The sequence below is a fragment of the Drosophila simulans genome, chromosome 3R (genome assembly GCF_016746395.2).
Source record: "Drosophila simulans strain w501 chromosome 3R, Prin_Dsim_3.1, whole genome shotgun sequence".
Classification (NCBI taxonomy): Eukaryota; Metazoa; Arthropoda; class Insecta; order Diptera; family Drosophilidae; genus Drosophila; species Drosophila simulans.
Window position 1 is genome coordinate 20,549,162 of NC_052523.2, and position 24,939 is coordinate 20,574,100.

Here is a 24,939-nt window from a genome sequence, read left to right on the forward strand (position 1 = left end):
AATATCTCAGATTGTAGAATCCTGCGAAGTCTTTCAGGGCATCATCTCAAATTCAAATACGAAAATTGGCTCCTTCGGCTGAGAGTCGATAGCCATCTCGTGAGCCCCGCCACCAACTATCGATACGCGTTAGCATGTCATTCGTTGTGAATGGCAATCGAGTGTCACACGGGAAGAAGAAGCTGCGAAAAGAATTTTAGAAGAAAGCAACTGCAATTTTGTCATAATCGGAGCTGCAATTCGCAATGAATAATGGAAACTAGACAGCCCAGTTCCGGTGATGATCTAAAGCCAGGTGCGTAACGCCCGGTGACGCAGCGAGTGCGCCCAACGGAGCCACCAAACGCAGCCCCTTTGACTTTGTGAAATGTGTGTCTGTGTTTCGCTCGCCCTTCGAATCGAATGGCTGCGTTTTTTCGACTGCGTTTGGCCAAGCGAAATGCACGGGCCCCTTTGGCCAGATATATCTGGCATATTGGCGACTCCCAGCGAGCGCGTTCCCGACAACTTGTTGCACTAAAACCCGTGAAATTCCCTATCTTGCAGAGCTGTACTTCCTCATTTCCAAGTTCCTGGCCGCGGGACCGCTGGAGGAGACGGCGAAGGTGGGTTGAAAGCAACGCTCGCGCGAGATCGCATTGGAATCGGATTTCGCGCTAAAAGAGCGCAATTTCGTTTTGTTTACAAACATTTACTTTAATTCTGAAACTAAATTCTATCCAACTTTAGGTCTTGATCCGGGAACTCGAGGAGAAGAAGGTGAGTTTTAGTGGGGCTGCTGCTGTGTTTTTGGCACAGATATTACCGACTCGAAATGAGGGGGGGCCAAAAAAAAAAAAATAGAAAACCGCGTTTGTTTATACGCTTTGTTTTGGTTTTGTTGTTGTTTCTGCTGCCGGCAGCGAACGACGAAAAACCCACTTGTACGTCCGCTTGTCTCAGAGTTGGGAATCAGACTGAATTGTGGATTTGCTGGGGCCACGTGAATATATAGTCCATAAAAAAAAAAAGAGAAAAACATGAAAAAAGAAATGGAATCATAGGGATGCCCCCGCGACGTCATCGTCGACGTCACGGAGTGCAAGTGATAAGAGTCAAACATGCATGCATATATATTTACACCCGTCTCTATATACGTACACCTTTCGATTTCCAGGTTTTGCCGCGTCGTCTCGATTGGCAGGGAAACGAGCATGAGCAGACCTTTGAGGAGTTGGTGAGTGTTTTCATAATTAATCAATTAGCTTTTCAAAGTTATCGTTTAATGCCTTTTGATCGGCATTTAAGTCTTGCGTAAGTGTGTGTCTGCTGCGGCATTTTCCGTCTCTGTCGTTCGCGCGCCTTTGTGACGTCATCGTGTGAGGGAATAGAGAAAAAAGTTGCCCATCCAATTAAGTTGTTAATTAAAAAAAAACATTGCAACTAAAGACATCAATCATTCTGACTGTTAAATTAACAAATAAGTAAGCAATTATTTAATTAAAAAGACAACAAAAAATTGCAAAAATTCGTAAAAGGCTAAAGTGGAAAGCAAAAATTCTAAAACCTCCGTAAAAATTGTAAATTTTGAAAAATCCGAATTTTTTAAACAAATGCGTTGTAATTTAGTTTTAACAATTAGCTGCAACCAGCCGACATTTTGCTTTCGCACACATACACATGCCCATGCGCACAGACACATGCAAGCAACCACCACTTTGCCTTGACTTGTGCGCGAGTAAACGAGACAAGCATACGTTGTTAAAGCTATCGCGTTGGTTATCGACTAATCGATAGGAACACGTTAAATTTTGATTTTGAATTCGCAGGAACGAAAGTACAAGCATATTGGCGCCAATCACTTGCTTGAAATATGCAGCCGTCTGGGTCCACTGGTGGATCGCGAGCTTCCGCCCAGTGTGCCGGGCATCAACTCGCTGTTGGGTACTGGGCGCCAGAACCTCCTGCGCACCAAGGAAACCGTCTACTGCCATCGCTCCTTAAGGGACTACTGCACCCGCCTTAATGGAGTCTCGTTGCCGGATTCACTCCTCACGAAGCCGACCCACAACTTAGGTTAGTTTCATGGTAGAGTTTTATCGCATTTCAGAGACTTACCCATTTATATTTCCAAAGATCGCGTTCTAACTGGACGGGAACACGGCGGGGAAGTACGTCGCAAGCTCCTCGTGCCCACGGACCTCTACCGCCGGACAAAATTGCTCCGTCGCACTGTGGGCCACCTGTCCTCGGTGTACTGCGTGCTGTTTGATCGCACAGGGAGATACATCATCACCGGAGCCGATGATCTGCTTATAAAGATATGGTCAGCGGCAGATGGCCGCCTGCTGGCCACTCTGCGAGGCGCCTCATCCGAGATTACAGACATAGCCATTAACTTGGACAATACGATGCTGGCTGCCGGGTCATTGGATCACATACTGAGAGTGTGGGACATGCAAACCACATCACCCATCGCCGTATTGTCTGCTCATACGGGCATGATAACTTCGGTGAACTTTTGTCCGTCGCCACGTAGCGATCTAAAATATCTAGTGACCACCAGCACAGATGGGTCGATCGCCTTCTGGCAATACTCAACGCCGCGCGGGCAAAAGATCACGTTTGCCCCGAAGCCAACGCAGTATCATGAGAAACTGCGGCCCGGACAAGCTCAGATGATGTGTACCACCTTTTCGCCGGGAGGCATTTTTCTGGCCGCTGGATCTGCCGATCACCATGTGCGCGTCTATATGATGGGCGAGGACGGTCCGAAAAGAATATTGGAGACGGAAGCTTACACAGATGCCGTGGACTCGGTGCAGTGGTCGCATCGTGGACTGAGATTTATATCAGGCAGCAAAGACGGAACAGCACACATCTGGACGTTTGAGTCGCAGCAGTGGAAAAGTTCCAAACTATGCATGACGGAGCGTCTGGCCAGGTTAGTGCTAGTCTCTAAAATTTTGCTAGCTTGCAAGGAATTCAATAAACACTAATAACTTTGTAATTAAATTGCAGCTGCCCGGAACCAGAGGAGGGAAAGAGGCTTAAGGTAACCATGGTGGCCTGGGATGCCTCGGACCGTTATGTCATCACCGCCGTTAACGATTTTACTGTGAGTATCCGTCTTAAAACGTGCTAAACATTTACTTATAATTAATTATCCCATTTAAAAACAGATAAAAATCTGGGACTCGAAGTCAGCCAAGCTGCATCGTGTTCTGCGTGGGCACAAGGATGAGCTTTATGTGCTTGAGTCGAACCCAAGAGATGAGCATGTCCTTCTTTCCGCCGGCCACGATGGCCAGGTATTTCTGTGGGACATCGAGCAGGGCGTTTGTGTGGCCAACTTCCTTAACGACATCGATGGCCAAGGCCATGGCAGTGTCTTTGATGCCAAGTGGTCACCGGATGGCACAATGATAGCTGCCACCGATTCGCATGGACACATCCTGATCTTTGGCTTGGGCGTGTGCATTGAAAAGTACAAAATGGTAAGTAGATTGAGGAATCAAAGGGTTTTCAAAAGGATAAAGTTAAATGTATTTTTTGTTTTTAGCTTCCCACGGAGCTGTTTTTTCATACGGATTTTCGACCTTTATTGAGAGATGCGCAGCATCATGTGGTGGACGAGCAGACTCAGATAATGCCGCACCTAATGCCCCCGCCTTTCCTGGTCGATGCAGATGGCAACCCGCATCCATCAAGGTTTCAACGATTTGTGCCTGGTCGTGAAAGCTGTAGCCTGGACCAATTGATTCCAAATCTTACGGTAGGCGTGGATGGAGTAGTAATCGACGATGGAGGTGCAGGTGGAGATGCTGTTGTGGCCGCTGCACCCGCTGAAGCTCCACCAGCAGTGTTGCCCCCTGCTGCTGCTGGAGGACCACAGGGAGCTAACTACTCTCATATCGACCGCATGATTGCAGCCTTGGCCAATCGGCAGTCTGTTAATGTAAATGCCAATGATGCCAATCCGACCAACGGCAACCAGTCGTTCGAACGTTTGACCAATCGTCAAATGCCGGACTCCAACGGCAGGCAATCCTCACGTGGCAATGTCCTGGGCAGTCGTTTGAGCACGCCTCGCCAAGGATGGGGTGCTGCAGCTGCCGCGCCAGTTGAAGATCAAGCAGGGCCGTCTCAACCTCCGGCAGAACCTGCAGCCGAACCTGGCCAGGCACAAGTCCAACAGGCGCTGCCTCTGAAATTCATCCGTCGCACTTATGTGCGTCCCATGAAGTATCCCCAGTTGCAAAACCTTAAGCAGACAATTTACTCTGCCGGTCAGTTTGAAAAGCAGGAGTACAAACGCGAAATGCGCCGCCGACCCATCATGATAAACACTGCCAGTGCAGCATCTTCGCAGCAGCCAGGAAGCGTGGGCAGGCCACGAAACACGCGAGCCAATGGCGGCGGCGCAAGAGCTGGACGAAGACGTGGACCCCAGCCAGCTGGCGGACAACCACAACCGGCCTATCGCACCCGCGCTGTTCGGGATCAGGAGCCGGAGCACTACGATGAGGTAGCGCAGCCACCCGAGGAAGAGGAGGAAGAAGTGTCCAGCAACTCATCCGGCGACACCAGCTACTCGAATGTGGAAGAAAACCTAGAGGACAGCAGCGATGAGTCGGAAACGGACAGTTCCGATTACTCTGACTGGGTGGCGGATACTCCTGGCCCGAATTTGGAACCACCAAAAAGATCCAAGCGTAAGCCACTCTCACGGCGACCCCGCAGTAGTGATGACAGCAGCGATGATGAGCGAGCGGGCAGATCCAGAGGTGGGCAGGTTACGGCCCGGAAGGTTGGTCGTAAAACTGTTTTGTTTCCGCCCACAGATGCAAATGGAGAGATACCGGAGCTTTATCGTCCCGCTGAGTGGCTATCTGAGGTGATTCCTCGAAAGGCACCCTATTACCCCCAGATGGGTGATGAGGTGGTCTACTTCCGGCAAGGACATGCAAAGTACTTGGATGCAGTCCGCCTGAAAAAGGTCTACAAGCTCTCGCACAGCTCGGAGCCGTGGAACTTTCACACACTGCGCGACCACGAGCTGGTGCGTGTGATTGGAATCAAGTACGAAATCCGCCCACCCCGATTGTGTTGCTTGAAGTTGGCTATTATCGATGAAGAGGGCAACATGACGGGGACAACGTTCAAGATCAAGTACCACGACATGCCCGACGTTTTGGACTTTTTAGTGCTGCGCCAGACCTTCGATCTTGCAGTGCAGCGCAACTGGAGCATTGGTGACCGGTTCCGCTGCATGATTGTCGACGGCTGGTGGATGGGTCAGATTGAATCGCGCCACGCCCTCTCTGCTGACTTCCCCGACTCGTCCTTCATGTGTTTCCGCGTGCGCTGGGATAACGGAGAGTATGAGTTTATGAGTCCCTGGGACATGGAACCCATCGATCAGCAAAGGGTACCGGACGAGGTGGGAGGTGCTGTTCCAGTTCTGCCGGAGGAGATTCGCGCCACTCTATACCAGCCCAAGTCCGAGGAATGGCACAGAGGGGATCGCGATGGGACCTGCAGGCGCATTATCAATGGATTGGAGCAGGTAAGAATTTTGTTTAAATATTGTTAATCGTATTTTTTATTAATTGATTTTCTCACAGGTTATGCGTCTCTCTATAGCGGAACATTTTCTGGCCCCCGTCGACCTTAACATATATCCGGACTACGCTTATTTGATCGAATATCCCATTGACCTGACCACAATTAAGTCTCGCTTTGAGAATCACTTCTACCGCCGAATAACCTCAGCCCAGTTCGATGTGCGTTACCTGGCCACCAATGCGGAGCAGTACAATCGCCGGCACGCCATTATCGTCAAGCATTCGCGAATTGTGACAGATCTTTGTCTGAGGATCATCAGGTGCGTGAAGGGATTCAAGTTTTAAAAAGGCAGTTGTTTTCAAATATACATCTTCTAGGGAACCGGATGAGATAGATGTGGCTGCTGTTTACCACCAGCTTGCGGATGTGTACCATTCGTCGGAGTCCGAGAACGAGGTAGATTCGGATGTAGTGCCATCGACCAGCACAGGACCAACTACTTCAGCAGCTGCAGCAGCAGCTAGGCAAAGAGTATCCTCAGCCAGGCGGTAAGAATATATATAATGCCTAATAATAATATGACTCAACAACCCAATCTTCTATAGATCCACTCGAATTCATTCGGAAGGGGACTGGCGTGCCGATTGTCGCCAACTGCTTGATCTAATGTGGGCGAGGACAGATTCGGCGCCGTTCCGCGAGCCCGTTGACACCATCGACTTCCCTGACTACCTGGAGATCATAGCTACTCCAATGGATCTGCGCACTGTAAAGGAGGATCTGCTGGGCGGCAACTACGATGATCCGTTGGACTTTGCCAAGGATGTGCGACTGATCTTCCAAAACTCCAAGAACTACAACACCAACAAGCGCTCACGGGTGAGTGGAGAGCAGATTGGCAGATCGGTTGCAGATCGTCATTTATTGCATTCCAAGACTGAGATATCCACCTTTTTCTTAGCTATTGCCTTTTCGTTTATGTTGTGACCCCATCCCATACTCACTCACGTAGCCACAAATGCAAGCTCATCCATCTATTCTTTACGTTTCTTTTGCCTTCCGTGAACATGCCTTCAATCTCGATCTTCAAATTAACCACCCCAACTCATGACCATCAAAAATGTAAAACAAAAAAAAAAAAATCTAAAAAATATATAACCCATCAAAACATTTTGATATAATGTCTAACCAAATGAATGACGATCTCCGTGACTATCATCTAATGTAGGATAATCTAGCGGTAAGGTTTCTCATCTCCCAGCCTGTAATACTAACATTCTTTGCCACGCACTAGTTTCAACCGTTTTGCAACCAATACCAATTGATCGTTTGTTTTCAAATATTTTTCAGATTTATGCCATGACATTGCGACTCAGTGCGCTATTTGAGTCGCATATCAAGACAGTGGTCACTAGCTGGAAGGCGGCATTAAGGCGCGCTAATAAAAACAAGTCCGGCAGCAGTGGAGGAGGACGCGGTTCCAGCAGCAGTCCCAACAAGCGAGTCAAAAAGGAGCGATCCACGCGCCGCAATCAAAAGCCAACAGCAGCGGCCAGAAGGTTGCCAGTCGCTAACTCCAGTGAAGAAGAGGACGAGGAGGATGATGATGATGACGACGATGATGATGATGAGGAAGAGGCGGCAACGAGGGGGCGCTCTCGTCGGCGAAACGGTGTGGCCGTAAGTGCTAGTTCCTCTGGCTCCAACCGCGTGACTTCTTCATCCGCCGCCCAACAGCGTCGAGGCAAAAGCACCAGTAGCGAGGAGGAAGAGGAAGAGGAAACCAGTGCGCAGGCCACGTCAGATGCCAGCAGCGATGAAGAGGAAAGAGCCCAATCCAATGACAGTTCTCCTCAGCAGACACGCACGCGCAGGGCAAGGCAGCGGCAACGGCTTAGCGATGACTCCAATATCAACGATTCCGAGGACAGTTACAACCCCAACGAGGGACGCAGCAGTCGGCGACGACCAGGTGCCGCACGCCCATCCAGCAACAGGCAGACAAATGGCCACTCGAGCAAGAGGCGACGTTTGAACAAAAGCCCAGCCAATGCTGCTCCTGGCCCTAGTTTGCCACGTCGGACACGTCGCATAGCAGGCAGCTCCGCAGAAGAGGCGGCATCTCACTCACAACACGATGAGAGCACACAGGATAGCCAGATAGGACGTCGAAAGGGACGCTCGGCAAGCAGCAGATCGCAACCAATTGGCAATGGACCGAGTACCAGTGCCGCAGCTGCCTCCAACTCCAGCCTTGAAAGTCCTTCACGGAACACTCGGGCGAACGGAAGCAGAACCTCTTCGCATCTTGGAGCCGAGAATGATCACAGTTACCACCTGCCAGTGCGCAACGGGCGCATAATCGAGTCCGATACGGACTCTCCTGTTATCAGACCCACGCGTCAGAGCGCCAAGAGGGCGCTAATGGACTGGGGTCGTGGAAGCGATATTGAAGAGGAGGAGGAGGAGGAGGAAGAGGAAGAAGACAGCGAGGAAGCCGAGGAGGTTAGTCGACACATTAAGTAACTTTTAGTGCATTTTTGTAATACATCTTTCTTAACTTTTAGATACTGCCAACACCTACAAAGGACGACGTGCCCTCTACCAGTCGAGCCGCTTTGGCTCAGGCGGCTGCCGGTCCTTCTCGCCAGCTACGCACGAACCGGAACACCGTCGTCCGTCCAGCCCAGAGTGACGACGATGACGACGACGACAGTGACAACGAGCCGCTGGCCAACAATCAGCAAAGTAAGTTCGAATTCGTTTCAATAAGCGGTAGCTAACTGTTTTTTCCTGCAGAAAATTATCAATCACCTGCAAAAACTAGCTCAACCGCAACAGTGGCCCCTCATCCGCTGAGCCTGCGCCGTCGATTAGCCTCGCCGCCAGAACGGAATACCCATATGACCCGTTCTCATGCCACCTCCACAACGTCCTCGGCCGCAGCATCACGGGCAGAACAGCAACCAGCGGTTTCCACCCACGATCACAACTACCTAGGCAACGTGAATTCATCGAGGGCACCGCGCCGCATTCTTTCGCGCCACCAACGAAATGCCGACGAGTTGGATACCAGTCTGGATGTCCTGGAAAACTCGCGTCTGCTCTCAGCCATAGCCAATCACCGGCGGCCCACCTCTACCACGAACAGCAACAGTACAAGCAACGTGGTCACAAGGCGTCGGCGTGGTCGCGCTAGCCAGGCGAACTCGCACGACGAGGATCACGAGGAAGAGGAGGCTGCTGCCTCCGATGAGGGCACTGATGGAGGCTCTAGCTCGCAGAGCTACGAAGATGAGGATGAAGACTCCGACTCGGAAGACAATCAGCCACTGACCAGCTACGTTTCCCCCAGCAATGGTCGCCCGAGGCGCAAGGCAAAAACCTCTTCCTCATCCGCCACAACTCAGGAGCGTCCGCTGCGCCGCACACGTCGCCCGCCATCCAATAACTCCATCGCCAACGATAACGACGACGATGACGACTATGTTGTGCCGCGGAGTCGTCGTGCCAACCGGGGTGGAAACCAGCGAGCCGGGCGCAACCAAAAGAGACCGCGCTACAATGAGCAGTCCGAGGAGGAAGAGGCGGCGGCTGGATATTCCCATCGGAGTAAACGAATCCGTAACGGCGACGCTCATGCCAGCTCTCAGGAGCGATCACAGGCCTCCACCGAGCGGGACCAGGCGGAAGACGAGGACGGTACCTCGGTGGACTCGGATGAACAGCGGCTGAACGTTAGCAGCAGAGGCAGGGTGCGCAAGCCGTCTGCCAAGGCGCGCGGTATCTTCAAGGAGTGACCGCAGACTGTTTTATGTATAAATTAAATCTAATTGCTAAATCAAGAAACCTTTGTAACATTTGCTAGAGTCTTATTTCTTATTATTGATTAATATGTAAGAGTAAATCACGTCACTTCTCATTGTAATGTCAGTGTCACCGCTACGGTCAATGTCCCACACCCAACCCACCCCGATCCGTCAAATCCGTAACACCAACCGTGAAGTGTTAGCCAGCCCATATCCATCATACACCGTGGCAGAATATGTTCAATTAATGTTCAAGTCTTAAGTTGAATATTGGCATCAGTCCTACATTCTATGTGTAGGGGGCATGGCCAAAGCAACGTTTTATATGTATTTCTATAATATATAGGTACTATCATACATATATATTTAAAGGTAGCACTCGGAATCACACTTCATTTAAAATAGTTTTAGAATAAAGTACCATGAAAAAACACTGTATGTAACTTTTGATCTTAATCCTAATTTACAAACTAAAGAGGTGGGGCATGATGGAACTACTTTACCGTCTTGGCGTAGTTCTTCACCCACTGTTCGGCCTGCTGCTTGACCTTGGCCACCGTTGCATCCGTGCCGTGATTCTCCTCCAGCTGCAGATACTTTTTGTATATGACTTGCATCTTGTTCGGCTTCAGTTTTTGCAACACGGCACGCTCCAAAACGTTTCTGAAATAAAATAAGGGAATAAGATATCTTTTCTGTTTATATTTCACAGATATCAAACTCACCTCGCGGAATCGATTAGACCCGCCTTGATTAGCATGTCCACATATACCGACCAGATGTCGATTCGCTTGGGATAGGAAGTGACTACATCATCGAGCAGCGTCTGCGCCATGTCATTGTTATCGTGCTTTGCATACAACTTGGCAAAGGACACAATGCAGGGGATGTCTGCAATGGTTATATAAAATTAAAACAAGTTACATTTTAACTTAAGTAAACTTACGCTCTTGATTTGGCAAGGCCCGCAATGCGCGCTGCAGCAGATTGTGAACTTGGTCAGACTTGCCCAGCCAGAAGTACGCCTCGGCGGCCACGGGCCACACCCTGAGCTCCGTTTTAAACTTGTTGAGTACTGTGGTCAGCACGGAGGAAAGGCGGTCCTTTCTCTTGTTCTTCTTTAAGATGTCAACAACGCTAATGTAGATCTCCAAAGGATCATTGCAGTTTAGGGCTTCCTTGAGCACATCATCGAAATTGTTGCTGTAGACGAGTTCCATGTTCAGTAAGGCACTCCACATGTTCCTCAGTTCCTGTGTTTCCCGGAAGGATATCGTGGATATCGCTCTGCGAGCCAAGGCGCGAGCCTTTTCAATCTCTGTGTTGGACAATAGGAAAGCGATGTACTTCAGCCAGGATATGCTGTTGTTTGGCTGGGCAATCACAAGACGCTCGTACTGGTCGATTGTCTCCAGACGTGCCTTGGGATCCGCATTACGCTCCTCGATCTCCCGCAGTCGCTGCTCTTCCTTGACCTCCGCCTTGGCCTTCTCCTTGGCGCTGAGCCGTTTCTTCTTGGCTGCATTTTTTTGTGTTTCCGCCACATTCAGCTCCTCGTCTTCGTCGCTAGACGCGTCCTTGGACTGATTTACATCATCCTCCCAGAAACCAGACACACCGGGCAAACGCGACTTGCCTTCTGCTCCATTGCTTTTCGGTGCCTCAGACTTGGCATTCTTGGCTGGAGTTTTATCTTCGAAGAAGAGCTTGCCATTCTGCTTGGGTTTCTCTTTCACAATTCCATTGGTCAGGGGTTGAGTCTTCTTTTGGCCATTGGTAATTTTTTCTACCACTTCTGCCTTTCGCATGGTAGATGTGGCTTTAGCTTCCGTTTTAGTTTCCACTTTAACTTTCGTTTTGACTTTGTTCTGTGCAGAGGTCTCCTCAATTGTAGCCTTTTTTTGTTTAGGTGACTCCTCTACTTTTGCCTTCTTGGCTTTTACAGGAGCTACCTCTGTGTCCGCCGTTCTCTTCACTCCTCTCCAGAGGCGCCAAACAGTCTCTGGCACTGCGATATGGAGTTTGTCATGGATAAAGGCTATATTGCAGAAATCTCCTTGTCGCAACTCGGCACTTCCAGAATTTTCTATATCGTTGGGGTGCAACCGAATCGGACAGATGACCAACGGGTTTGTGCCCTTCTTAAGCGAGCACACTGCTACGGACTCTAGTTTCAACAGCACCTTGGCCTTCATGCCAGCCTTTCCGATCAGATTCGTGGATAGTTCGCCGCTTGGTGAAATATGCGCAATGTCCACTTTCTTGTTGCTGATGAGTAGCACATCGCTGGAGTAGTCAACCCATAAAATAACTGCCTCGTGCTTGCTACCCATCTCAGGAGCTTTAGCAGTTCCAGCCAAACTGGAGAGCAGCAGGGCGGACACCTTGGCATTGCCCTCTACTGTGTAGACCCAGTCATTGGTGGTCGCATCGATGCCCTTGAACACCACGTTGATTTTCTCCCCAACGGAGTATTTTGAAATAGGAGCAGAAGCTTCCTCAAGGCCTGCCTTTATTTGCGCCACTTCATTTAAATAGCTGTAATAAAATTCAAAGAAAAACTGATTAATGAACTCAAAGAGATTATATTTTGAACCTACCCTTCGACCAGTTTTGCAGTATCACTAAGATCCCCGCTCCAGACATCCGTAAGCTTTGCTGACACTGTTAGAGTCTTGGTTTCCACCTCCTTGCTGAGTACCTTTACCCATAGCAGTTGCTCCGGAACTAGCTCCACGGGCGCATTTTTCACGGCATTCAGACGAAGCATCTTGACGTGAACCTTTACCGGCTTATTGTAGTTGCGAACACACACCATGAGGTCCACCACCTGGTCGGTGGCGTGTTTCACATAAGAGCGAATTATGTCTCCCACTTGAACGGATTGCCAATCCTTGGTGAGCTGGCCACTGAAGTAGGGGACATCTCGTAAACTGAAGATGTTCTGCATAATGCAGGCCGCATCGGTGTAGGAGCCGGCGGGATGGACACGCATTTGGGCGTGCAGCAGCTCCAGATGATCCGACAACAATCGCAGTGGAATTAGGCCCACGAACTCTTCCAGCTTGGGATTCCCATCTTCATCCTCTTCGTCATCTTCGGCGGCGAAGGTGATTTTAACTTCCAGTCCAGCATCTAAGGCATTGGTTATCTCAACGGGACAGATCTCACCAAGCTGGAACTTGTCCTCCGGCAAAGTCAAAGTGATTTGGTCCTTGTTGCGGGTTAGGATGCGGAACTTAGTTGTTTGTCCCTCGAAAAAGGAGCTATTTTCCTTTAGATTCTGCCTGTGCAAAACTCCTTTGATGCCATTGCCGAACTTCACTAGGACGTAAGTGTCCTCACATCGGACCACTGTGCCCATATAGACGTTTCCAACGTGAGCAGACGCATAATCAGTCAGAATTTTCATTCCCTTGCCCAAATACTCGGCACGATTGCTCACGTAGCAGATCTTGCGCTCGGCATTAACTTCTAGGACGCGGCACTTCAACGACTGACCCACATCGTAGCGGACATTGGGTGCCAGATAGAACTGTTCCAGTATTCCGTTGACCTTGCCGATCCTCACCGACCAGCCCTTGATCTTGTCGTCCTTCTTGAATATTTTCGCTGTGACCAGATCGCCGGCATTTATATCCTCCAGGCAGAACAGCTTTTCGTTGACCACGTTGGGATCATCGGAGCAGTAGTACAAGGATTCGATAACATCGTATCCTAGGATGCGAACCTTATGCTTGGTTTTTCTTCCGTATTTGGACAATACTTCGTCCTTGTCATAATTTCCCTTGAAGTTACCCCGGATTGAACCGTAGGAGATAATGCCCTTTAGTTTCTTGTTAAGAAGCAGCACCACTCCTCCGCTGCCCAGGCGCAGAACCTTGGCCTTTTCCACCACGGAACCCACCTGGATGGGCTCTACCTCCTGCTCTTCCTCATCATCATCTTTTGCTACTGCAGCTCCAGTTTTGATATCCAGATTAAGAGTTAAGTACACTAGTTTGGTTAGGGGCATCACGTAGAGTACCCTGGCATTGTAATCCTCATTCAGCTCGTAGGCATCCAAAGTATCCAAAGCGTTGGCCAGGTGATGTTCGTTGACGTAGGCACTAAAGGATTCGTTCATGATGCTGCCTTTGAGGCCATCCTTCAGATGCTTGGCCACCTTAAATCTTACAATGCTGCCTGGCAGAATGTAGTCGAGATTCGTCTCGTTTTGGCTCTTGATGCGCAGCTGGTCCTGCTCCACCTGGACACAGGTGCAGGTGCTCTGGTGGGTGTCGTGATGAACGGTTTTGACTTTCAGGAAAGCCAACTGCCCCACGTGTAGCTTCTGAGCTGGCTTCTCGCATGGCACGAATGCCTGAAGTCCTTGTACTCCCGACTCGATGACATAGCCGTGCTCCAAAGCCTCCGCAACGGCGCCAGAGAAGATGAAACCCTTCTTGATGCTCTTGTGATGCAGACTACCGTGAACATCAGCCGGCTTGAGGGACAGGAGCAGGCTAACCCGACCAGTGTCCAGCTTCTCTGTTTTGATGGCCTTGCCGTAGACGATGCGGCCCACCTGGAAGAGCTCGGTAAGGTCGTGGTACTCGCTGGTGTCTCCGGACATGGCCGCCTTGGCCACACGGGTGTAGGCGTCGGATATATCTGCCACCAAAGTGCGGGCGAACATCCGGCCGGGCAAGGCAATCTGCAGCGCGGTGGCTGTCAACTCCTTGACCACTCCCATGACCAGCATGTCCTCCTGCAGCGTGTCCATATTGAGCGTTTCCGCGGAGAAGGCCTCCAGTTGGCCATTTTGTTCCTCGGTTTCGGAGCTCAGGAAGTTCTCTTTTACTTTCGGCGCCTTCTTCACCTTCTTCTGCGAGGCACCGAAAACCTGTGGGACAGAAAAGTATGTACAGAGATCTCGGATATTTCGCTGGCCAAACTCACGATATTCAGGCTCACGTCGTCGGTTTTGGCATCTGTGTGGATTGTCCCGCCGCGGGGAAAGCTTTTCTCGTTCGGCACCATCCGGGAGCTGTGTAATTTAGCGTTTTAAATAACAAAATTTGAGCAACGTGCGTTCTACACGTGCTAAGCGCCGATATAGAAAATCAGTTTAATAAATGGTACTAAATTATACCTCAAGAGACGGGGGAGTCCGCAGACTCAAACCATTGTGACCATTGCGGCTGCAGTGTGAACAGGCCTTAGGCAGATAATACCGCAGCCGAATCGTGAACGGGCCTACCCATTCCGGCACGGCACACATGTGGAGGTGTAACAATTCGGACGCGGTTTAACAAAATGCAAACTTTACGCGAATTTACGCGTAAAACGAAGCGCGGCAACATCCTGAAGATTGTGCGGGAGCACTATCTGCGCGACGACATCGGCTGCGGCTCCGAACTGTGCCGGGAGTGCTTCCAAAACGAGGTATACCAGCTCACCTCGCAGCACGCGAATCAGAGCACCCTCTTCAAATTCCCGCACTACCTCGTTTTGGACACGAATGTGGTTCTGGACCAGATCGACGTGCTGGAGGAGGATGTTTTGCGCAACGTAGTCGTCCTGACCACCGTGCTCAACGAAGTGAAGCACAGGAGCTCCTCCATTTACAAGCGGTTCAATGAGATCGTCCACGACCGCACCAGAAACTTTTATGTGTTCGTCAACGAGCACCACAAGTAGGTTAATGGATTTTCTAGGGGAATCTTTAAAATATAGTGCTTCTTCTAGGGAAACCTATGCTGATCGCGAACCAGATGAGACCGCTAATGATCGCAATGATCGGGCCATTCGGCTGGCCACCAAGTGGTACGATGACCACCTGCAGGCCTCGCAATCCTCTAAAGAGTTCGAGCGCAGTGGCAAAGCTGCTATGCGGGTTGTCCTGCTCACAGATGATGCTGCCAATCGTGCTAAGGCCGAGGCAGAAGGTATTCTGGTGACCACAGCCGCGGAGTACGTGAAATCTCTCGAGGATTTTCCACTTCTGATGGATAAGCTGTCGCACAAAACATTCGACAGCGAGAAAAATGGTCTGCCCCAGTACCCGCCGCATCTCAGCATGAAGGAGCTGCTGGAAGGACTGCGCCAAAATAAGATACTACAGGGCACTTTTCAGGCATCCAGGGAGAACTACTTGGAGGGCAGCGTCAGTGTAGAGAAATTTGAAAAGGGTGTAAGTAAAAACGCTAAATATCTTCCATGGCATACGATTCACGAAACCGCGTATTCCTGGTTAATAGATCCTTATCCAAGGCCGCGAGGCTCTTAATCGGGCCGTGGATGGCGACCTGGTGGCCGTGGAGCTGTTGCCCGAATCGGAGTGGTCAGCGCCCAGTGAAATTGTACTGGAGGAGAAGAATGTCTATGCCGATGAAGTGCCCAGCGAGGAAAGGGCCAAGGATGAAAATGACATGTTGAAGCAGGTGCGTGCCGCTGCCTCACCCGCAGAGCGCACGCCCACAGGGCGAATTGTCGGTATTGTGCGACGGAAGTGGCGACAGTATTGCGGCATCCTACAGCCTAGCTTAATAGAGGATACAAATCGGCACATCTTTGTGCCCGCCGACCGAAAGATTCCGCGCATCCGTATAGAAACGCGACAGGCGGCAAAGCTGCAGAACCAGCGCATCATCGTAACGATTGACACATGGCCGCGCAACTCGCGCTACCCACATGGACACTTTGTGCGCTCCCTTGGGCCGCTCGGAGACACGGCCACCGAGAACGAGGTTATCCTGCTAGAGCACGACGTCCCGCACTGCAAGTTCTCGGACGAAGTGCTTAGCTTCTTGCCGAAAATGCCTTGGACAATTACTGACGAGGACTACTCCAAGCGTGTGGATCTGAGGGATCTGTTCATTTGCTCTGTGGATCCCCCGGGCTGCACGGATATCGATGATGCTTTGCACTGCAGAGAACTGCCCAACGGCAATCTGGAAGTGGGCGTTCACATCGCCGACGTGAGTCACTTTATCCGGCCAGGAAACGCACTGGACATGGAGGCAGCGGCCAGGGGAACCACCGTATACCTGGTGGGCAAACGAATCGACATGGTACCCGAGTTACTCAGCTCAAATCTCTGCTCATTGGTTGGCGGCGTTGAGCGATTCGCCTTCTCCTGCGTGTGGGAAGTGGACAACGAGGCAAATGTGTTAAGCAAACGCTTCCACAAGAGCGTCATCAAATCGAAGCGTGCCATGACCTACGAGGAAGCGCAGAGTATCATCGACGATGCCACGCAACAGAATGAAATAGCCAAGTCCCTGAGACATCTTAACCGGTTGGCCAAAATACTAAAAAAACGACGAATGGATAATGGGTAAGTTTATATTACCAGCTCTTAATCAAGTGAACTAATGCATCCATAATTTACAGAGCCCTTGTCCTTGCCTCGCCGGAGATCCGCTTCCAGGTGGACAGCGAGACACACGAACCACTCGAGGTGGAGGTGAAGCAGATGCGGGAGACGAATTCAATGGTGGAGGAGTTCATGTTGCTGGCCAACATCACAGTGGCCGAGCATATCGCGACGGAGTTCTCCGAGTGTGCTGTTCTGCGTCGCCATCCTCGGCCACCGCCTACCAATTTCGATCCGCTGGTAAAGTCTGCGCGCTACCAGGGCTTCCAGGTGGACATCGAATCAGGGCTGGAGCTGTCGCATTCACTGGATAAGTGTGTCAAGGCGGACAATCCGTACTTTAACACGATGATCCGCATCCTCACCACACGCTGTATGATGCAGGCAGTGTACTTCATCAGCGGCAGTCTGCAGAAGGAGGAGTTCTTCCACTACGGTCTGGCTGCTCCCATCTACACGCACTTTACGTCTCCCATTCGTCGTTACTCCGACATCATGGTACATCGCCTGCTGGCCGCCTCAATCGGCGCGGATAGCACCTATGCCAAGCTATTGGACCGAAAGTCAAATGAGGAGCTGTGTCATAATCTTAACTACCGCCACAAAATGGCTCAGTACGCTGGTCGCGCATCGGTGGCCCTCAACACGCATCTATTTTTCCGCGGCAAGGAGGAGGATGAGGAAGGGTAAGTCAAAGAAACCACTAGTGGCCAACTTTCTTTTCAATTATTTCCCATCTCCAGATATGTGCTATTTGTGCGCAAGAATGCTCTGCAAGTGCTAATCCCCAAGTATGGCCTGGAAGGCACCCTGTATCTGAAGACGGACAAGGATGGCAAGGACGGTCAGGAGCGCGTCAAGAGCGAGATTGTCTTCACCTTCAACGAAGAGGATCATACACAGCGTTGCGGGGATGTGGTGTTCCACTCCTTTGATCCTGTCACCGTTCGCCTTAGCCTGGATTCCAGCAATGTGCAGCACGAGAAGCTGATCTTCCGGCTGGTCAAGCCATACATCAAGGGCTTCAGCGTGGAAACGGCTAGCAAAGGAACTGAGGGTCAGGAGGTTGCTGCGGCACCTCCCTCGAAAAAGTCCAAAAAGGATAAGAAAAAGAAATAATTCTTAAGTGGAACTAGACTACGCTGAAGATGTGTAACTACAATCATTTCGTATAAATAAAATGTAAGGTTTTTAAATTCCGCTCCATTTCGTAAACCTTTTCCACCGTTCCGACTCTCCCGATCTCGGAGAATTTCGAAAGCATACCTTTGATCGGGTGTTTTGTTTAAGGTTTTGGTTTCCAACTTGCGTTCTACATTCTCCAGACCCATTGCAAAGTTTCGACTACAGTGCGACGGTTGTGCTGAGCTCGTTTGATCCAAAAAATTCAAAAAGAATATATATAATAAATAGATATATATATAAACTTGACTTAAATATATACAAGAACGAAAGTTATAGAAAGTTACAATGGAACCCGGTCCTAGTGCAGTGAACTACGAAGGCAGTAAGTCGAAAACGGTTTCGAAATTCACACGAAAAGGCTAAAAAGTTATTCAATGAGTAATCGCGTGATTTTTGCGGAACTCGTTACATATATTTTAATACGCATATTGAATACATCAGTTAAAAGAAACAACTTTTAGAACATCAAATGAAGTGATTTGAAAACTATTATGCAAGTTTCGTTGTGTGATGATATCTAAACGAGTTCAAAAGATTTTCAAATTTTCCAAAAACTATCTAAGTGCAGTTCAACAGTTTAAAATCTTCTTGGATTCTTTTAGTTGGATGTAGATAGATAGATATTTTATTCAAGGTGATAAATATTGTTTTTTCAACCACTGCTCGCCAATTAAAATAATGAACTTTCGATGCGACTTTGAAGTGATTAATTAGAGTTTAGTTGTGCGCCCAAACTGTCGGCACTAAATATTAATGAATTCGATTAGCTTATTCAACAAGGAGGCTTTTAGGTCCAATATCCATCGCATATGACGTGTGGATTATGCTCGGCGTCTGGGTGAGCCGCACACCCGACGCATATGAGCAGTACATGGGTGCCAGGTTGGGTATACAGAAATCAGTTGAGTGACCGCGACATTTGGAAAATTTAAAATTCAATGTGCCTGGTGTGTGTAAGGTGGTATTGAGTGGAAGGTTTGTAATTTAGTTTGATAGCCTGCCTAATTAGAAGCAGCGATTAACCCAATAGAGGAAACAATGAACCCGCCCATCTAATGCTCACCTGCTGCTCCACCTTTTCCGCAGGTGAATCTGTATGCGGCATGCCGGTGGAGGCTCACGATCCCCTTTACTTGAAGGCCTATCGCCAGAGTGTTCAGAATCCGGCTGCCTTTTGGGAGGAGCAGGGTAACCTGCTCGACTGGGATCGGCCATGGGAGAAGGTACTGGACAACAGCAATCCGCCATTCACCAAGTGGTATGTGGGCGGTTACCTGAATGCCTGCTACAATTCCATTGATCGCCACATACTGGCCGGCCGCGGCTCCAATGTGGCCCTAATCCATGACAGCCCCTTGACGGGCACAGTGCGTCGGGTTACCTATCAGGAGCTGTATGACCAGATCGTTCTGCTGGCCGGCGGCCTGGCCAAATTGGGCGTAGTCAAGGGTGATCGCGTCGTGATTTATATGCCCCTCATTCCGGAAACCATCATTGCCATGTTGGCAATTGTGCGTCTGGGTGCGATTCACTCCGTGGTCTTCGGTGGCTTCGCCGCCCGGGAACTCTGCTCGCGCATCGAACATGTGGAACCAAAGCTGGTGATTGCCTCCAATGTGGGCGTGGAACCGGGCAAGGTGGTGCCCTACCTGGACATTCTTCATTCAGCTATTAACATGTCGCGATGGCGACCACCGCAGCGTAACATAATCTTCCGGCGGGATAATGTTACGCCAGATACCACCAAACTGGATCCTCTGACGGATGTGCTCTGGTCAGATATTCTAAAGATGTCGGAGGGCGAGCGGCCCATAGCCTGTGTTCCCATCGAGGCCAACGATCCCTTGTATATCCTCTATACCTCTGGAACTACGGATAAGCCCAAGGGAGTCCTTCGCACCATCGGAGGTCACCTGGTTGCCTTGGTGTACACGCTGCGCACTCTCTATGGCATCAATCCCGGCCACACCTGGTGGGCGGCTTCAGATATGGGCTGGGTGGTGGGTCACTCGTACATCTGCTACGGTCCACTCTGCCTAGGGGCCACCAGTATCATGTACGAGGGTAAACCGGACCGTACTCCCGACCCGGGTCAGTACTTTAGGTGAGTGGTCATTCTCCAAGTTGTTTCTTACACTTATTAATTGTTCTTAATTTCAGGATCATCGACCAATACCAGGTGCGCTCGATCTTCTCGGTGCCCACCTCCTTCCGTGTTATCCGTCGTGCTGATCCGGACATCAGCTATGGACGTCAGTACTCCATGAAGTCGCTGCGCGCCATCTTCATTGCCGGCGAGCACTGCGACTACGAGACCAAGTCCTGGATCGAGAAGACCTTCAAGGTGCCCGTGCTCAACCACTGGTGGCAGACGGAGACTGGATCCGCGGTCACCGCCACATGTCTGGGCTTCCAGCAGAACCTCAGTCCGCCCACCTACTCCACTGGCTTGCCCCTCATGGGCTACGACGGTGAGTGATGCTCCAGTTAGCTTGGCTGAGTGAGGATTTAAGTCCTGGGACATCTCTCTTGCAGTCAAGATCCTAAAAGCGGACGGCAGCGAGGCGCAGACCTCGGAGCTGGGCAGGATTGCGCTGAAGCTACCACTGCCACCCGGAAACATGGCCACGCTCTACAAGAACGAAGAGCTCTTCCGCAAGCTTTACTTTCAAAAGTTTCCGGTGAGTCATCAAAAGGAACATCCTCAAATTTTAAGATATCATTTAGTTACTATAGTATAGTGGATGGTTAGTATCTGAAATCTTAAAGATTTTTTCTTATTTTATCTTAAACTTAGGGCTACTACGATACAATGGATGCGGGCTACAAGGACGAACGTGGCTATATCTTTGTGACAGCTCGCGACGATGATGTGATCAATGTGGCTGGCCATCGTTTGTCCACCTCTAGCCTGGAAGACGCCGTGCTCCGCCATCCGGACGTGGTGGACGTGGCCGTTTTCGGGGTGCCCGAGGCCACCAAGGGACAAGTGCCACTGTGCTTGTACATTCCTGTGGAGAACTGCAAGAAGACCGATGCCAAGCTGTCGACGGAGATCATCAAGCTGATCCGCGACGTGGTTGGACCCATCGCCGCCTTCCGGCTGGTCACGTCCGTCAACAACCTGCCACGCACTCGATCCGGTAAGACGATGCGCAAGGCGATGGCGGACTTTGCCCGCAACGAGCGCGTCATCCTGCCGGCGACCATCGACGATGCCAGCGTGTTCGTCGAGATCCGGAGGGCTCTGAACCAGCTGGGCTATGCCATGACCGCACCGGATCCGATTGTGGCCAAGTTACTCGACTGAAGGGCTGCAAGGACCCTCAACCTGAACCTTAGCTTGTACGATACGATTCCCAAGAAGTAAAATAAAATGTAAGCCAGTTTGGCTGGGGTTTTTCCTCCGTTTATTTGCGTAGGCCGCAAAGTGGCGAAAATAATTTAAATGTTAATCGATGGGCTACATGGTGACCCATTCGCGCCCATTCGCCCATTTTCCACTTTCCAATTCCTCCCTGCACTGACGCACTATTCGCGTACAACTGACACTCAATCAGTTTATTCAAATTTTGTGCAAATTTCGCGACACATTGTTGGGCCAGCAAAGTGTGGATTTTTTTTCGAATAACCAACACCCCAGATTTCGCAGTTCGCATATGGCACTGGCATTGCATTATTTGGCCAGGATTTGTCCACATCAAAGATGGACAGCGAATGTCAGGCAGCCGACCATAACCCAATTAGTGGGCTCAACGTTGGTGGGCAACAGGGAGCACATTATCCATAAGTAATCAAATCCAATTCTATCTTATTACATTAGCAAAGAACATTTTATGTGGGTATTTCTAGAGGCAAATATAATAATATATAATGAAATATATCTTAAGCCACACACAGTTATACAAATAGTTATAGAGTTTAATAAAGCCTACATATGCATTTCATTTCTTTTGTTTTAAATATAATTTAAATATAACACTCGTAACTATGATGATGCTCTTTATGGTAAATTTTCTAAATTCTCTATCTTCTCACTGCATTAGTCACGCTGACTATAACAAAAGGATGGCAAATTAGATTTCCTTCTTGGTTAATTCAAATTTTCCCAGTTTATATGTGCATCGTGGTCATCCCACTTCGAGATACTCATCTCCTGACGTCACAGTCGAAATTCTTATCGGGGAGCTTGGCGTGCGAAACACGCACAAATTCAAATTAATTGCAACGCTTCGCCTGCAAATCCCAGTCTCATAAACCGAAGATTACTCTGCTTACGCATCCGTGGAGCAAAATGCAGTGGCCAGGACAACGGCTTTAAAGTTGCGGCTTAAAGCAGATCCCCGTGGGTTGGACAGCACAATGTTCGATGGTGGCCATAAATGATTATAACTACCCATAAATAGGTGATGGTTGCCGGCCACTGATCATAAAGCCGACAACTTTTACAACATAATTAAGAGCTGATAAAGTTATATAATAGATAAACATATTGGGGAAACTCGGTGGGCTACCATTTCCATTCCCACATCCGCTGCTACCGTCCAACGTTTGCCAAATGCACACATCGTGCTTCGGTCGGTTTCGGTGGCGTATGAGTGATGTTTGAGCACGCCCACCAAGTATCCAGCAAGGAGCGCAACATGTGGTCCCACGTCCCCCAACCCCCAGTTTTGTGCGAATCCTGCCTGTATATTCCCGTCAGCCAATCAGAGGCCACCGCGGCATCTGCGCTCGTCCTCGGCGGAAGTAAATAAAAGCGGATGTCCTGGCTGGACAGGACATCATTCGAGTGCTTGCGTTCAACAAGTCCAGCAAACAGAGCAGCAGCTGAACCCCAGTGTTAACAACTAACAAATTTGTCCATTAACTTCTTTGTGGAAGCACCGATACCTCAAAGCCCTAATCAGGTGGGTACTTGTGTCTTGAGATGTGCAGAGTGTTAGATACTTTTGAGGAATACTATCTGAATACATAGAAAGTGAATCTTTGAGGTTTCAGTCGAAATGTGTGAAAGTTTATAAGCATATATTAAAAGTGTGTAGAAAGATGGTGGAACTATCATAATGATGATATTAATTAGTATCCAACGATATCACCTGCTTGCCTGGTCTTGTAAGAATGATTAGAAAACTTGTTTGGGTATTTAAAAGAATGGTAGAATTGCGATAATATAAAGTGTAAAACTATTTAAATATTTTAAATACTACAAAAAACGTCAGATAGATGAAGTGGCAAATATTGTAGATTTTAAAAACGCTATAGTATGTGAGGAAGATTTCCTAAAAATATGTTATTTAACATTTAAAGAACTTATTAGTTTTGACCAGCAGTGAGAGACGTTCCAACTAAGTCGCAATAGATGGTGTCTTCTGAGTAAACAGACATGGCAATTTATTTGCATACGTGCACCTTGATTGAGCCCTAAACAAGCATCAGTAGTTTGGATCCTTGGAACGTGTCCTATGACCAACTACCGCCTAGCACCTACTCCTCCCTCCCTCCCGACTTCCGGTGCTGGTTTTTCTAAGCTAAACAGATGTGGGGACAACACGTTCGCACAGGTGTTTGCATGCCGACTGCAACACGGGGCGTATGAGTGCTGCCTCCACTTTCATCACTTCCAGCGTAATCATCATCCAGAGGCGTTGACGCAGAACAAATTGCCTTAGCCTCTGCCTTTTCCAGCTAATAGAAACAAATTGTGTGTCGCGTAAACGTATTAGGGTAGCATTAAGACGCCTGCTTCGATGCGATTTAAAATGGTAACACCGCCGCGAGCCAGACAGCCAAGTACAACTCCATTTATGCATAATGCTTTGCCAGGGCAACGCCATCATCAGCGAGTGGCAATCAGGCACGTAGCATTAAGATCATTACACTTAATCAAAATCAGTGGGGTTGGAGGGGCATGGGGCATGGAGCATGGAGCGTGAAGCATGGCTTAGTCGCCCTCCAGCCAGGATGTCCTTGCCGAGCAACCTTTGCCGGCGATAATCAAATAAGCTCGACACCAGCTTCCGATGTCAATCATGTTTCATAACCCACTTGCAGCATGTCCTTCGCTCAGTTCTTTGTCGCCTGCTGCCTGGCCATCGTCCTCCTGGCCGTGTCCAACACACGGGCCGCAGTCCAGGGTCCACCTCTGTGCCAGTCCGGCATCGTCGAGGAGATGCCCCCGCACATCCGCAAGGTGTGCCAGGCCCTGGAGAACTCCGATCAACTGACGTCGGCACTGAAGTCCTACATCAACAACGAGGCATCCGGTGAGTTAATCAGGACCAGGCCATTATCCTTAGATTACTTGACATCTATCTTTGCTCCAGCTTTGGTGGCCAACTCTGATGACCTGTTGAAGAACTACAACAAGCGAACGGATGTCGATCACGTCTTCCTGCGTTTCGGAAAACGTCGTTAAGGACATTTTTGTGCAAGGACATCCCGAACACCACTTAATCCCGACTTGAGACAACGACACTGGACCCTGACCACAAGCGGCGGAATCGTTTCTGTTCTTCCTAAAAAGCACAACACTACTTTGACGTCTTCAGCATAATTATGTAAACGTAATCGATGGAAACTCAGAACTATACTCAATTGGAAGCTCTCTAGTTCATTAAATATCCAATGTCCAATGTTTCTATGCAACAAAAAAATCGAATACATATTTGTACATACTCAAAGACCCTCGAAATGTTCTGAAAGTTAAACCCTTGGTTTTGATTTAATTCGTACTCTTTATTTGCTGAGTGTTATAAAGAACTAATAATACGTATTTCAACGATGTTTAAATATCTCAAACATATTTCCCTAGCATGAAGCACTATTATTAAATAACCAACAAATGTTTTCAAATCCAAACACTAAATTCCGTTGTATACTTTAATAAAGACAAACTTTTCCTCTCAATTTGTGAATGCATAGCAAAATGCAATTGAAATGGTTTACATTTAATAGGAAAGTTGGGCGATGATTTTGGTGAGTTAGATTGCAAACTTCATAAATAATTAACTTTTTAGCTCTTTTCTAACAAGTTTA

The 24,939-nt window shown here is 49.1% G+C and overlaps 5 protein-coding genes across 7 annotated transcripts; 4 read left to right on the top strand and 1 right to left on the bottom strand.

Moving 5' to 3' along the window:
* Window positions 1-41: 41 nt before the first annotated feature.
* Window positions 42-9,794, top strand: LOC6729389 (bromodomain and WD repeat-containing protein 3). Of its 3 annotated transcripts, XM_016177389.3 has the most exons (16): window positions 45-295; window positions 547-605; window positions 730-759; window positions 1,157-1,216; window positions 1,809-2,055; window positions 2,116-2,923; window positions 3,001-3,097; window positions 3,162-3,476; window positions 3,542-5,548; window positions 5,607-5,866; window positions 5,925-6,095; window positions 6,153-6,426; window positions 6,898-7,227; window positions 7,285-8,052; window positions 8,115-8,295; window positions 8,347-9,794. In XM_016177389.3, exons 1-16 carry the CDS (start codon window positions 253-255, stop codon window positions 9,345-9,347), a joined length of 6,651 nt encoding a protein of 2,216 aa, XP_016036035.1. In that variant the 5' UTR covers window positions 45-252; the 3' UTR covers window positions 9,348-9,794. The 3 variants fall into 3 exon arrangements, with proteins under 3 accessions (XP_044779170.1, XP_016036035.1, XP_016036036.1); XM_044923235.1 differs by having other exon boundaries at window positions 42-295; window positions 6,898-8,052; window positions 8,115-8,299; window positions 8,347-8,521; XM_016177390.3 differs by having other exon boundaries at window positions 46-295; window positions 6,898-8,052.
* Window positions 9,601-14,477, bottom strand: LOC6729391 (protein RRP5 homolog). Its single transcript, XM_016174791.3, has 5 exons — window positions 14,298-14,477; window positions 11,957-14,241; window positions 10,303-11,894; window positions 10,082-10,247; window positions 9,601-10,019 (listed from the first exon to the last, which is right to left on the bottom strand). The coding sequence occupies exons 1-5, from the start codon at window positions 14,376-14,378 to the stop codon at window positions 9,851-9,853; spliced, it is 4,293 nt and encodes a 1,430-aa protein (XP_016036037.1). The 5' UTR covers window positions 14,379-14,477; the 3' UTR covers window positions 9,601-9,850.
* Window positions 14,478-14,566: 89 nt separating this feature from the next.
* Window positions 14,567-17,915, top strand: LOC6729392 (exosome complex exonuclease RRP44). The gene is made up of 5 exons (XM_016177391.3): window positions 14,567-15,034; window positions 15,087-15,531; window positions 15,599-16,677; window positions 16,734-17,402; window positions 17,460-17,915. Exons 1-5 carry the CDS (start codon window positions 14,655-14,657, stop codon window positions 17,833-17,835), a joined length of 2,949 nt encoding a protein of 982 aa, XP_016036038.1. The 5' UTR covers window positions 14,567-14,654; the 3' UTR covers window positions 17,836-17,915.
* Window positions 17,916-18,047: 132 nt separating this feature from the next.
* On the top strand, window positions 18,048-21,344 carry LOC6729393 (acyl-CoA synthetase short-chain family member 3, mitochondrial). The gene is made up of 5 exons (XM_002104672.4): window positions 18,048-18,223; window positions 18,988-20,005; window positions 20,062-20,372; window positions 20,437-20,582; window positions 20,699-21,344. The coding sequence occupies exons 1-5, from the start codon at window positions 18,187-18,189 to the stop codon at window positions 21,209-21,211; spliced, it is 2,025 nt and encodes a 674-aa protein (XP_002104708.1). The 5' UTR covers window positions 18,048-18,186; the 3' UTR covers window positions 21,212-21,344.
* A 1,311-nt stretch (window positions 21,345-22,655) lies between these two features.
* Window positions 22,656-24,835, top strand: LOC6729394 (dromyosuppressin). Its single transcript, XM_016177393.3, has 3 exons — window positions 22,656-22,811; window positions 23,956-24,167; window positions 24,228-24,835. The coding sequence occupies exons 2-3, from the start codon at window positions 23,957-23,959 to the stop codon at window positions 24,317-24,319; spliced, it is 303 nt and encodes a 100-aa protein (XP_016036040.1). The 5' UTR covers window positions 22,656-22,811; window position 23,956; the 3' UTR covers window positions 24,320-24,835.
* Window positions 24,836-24,939: the final 104 nt, after the last annotated feature.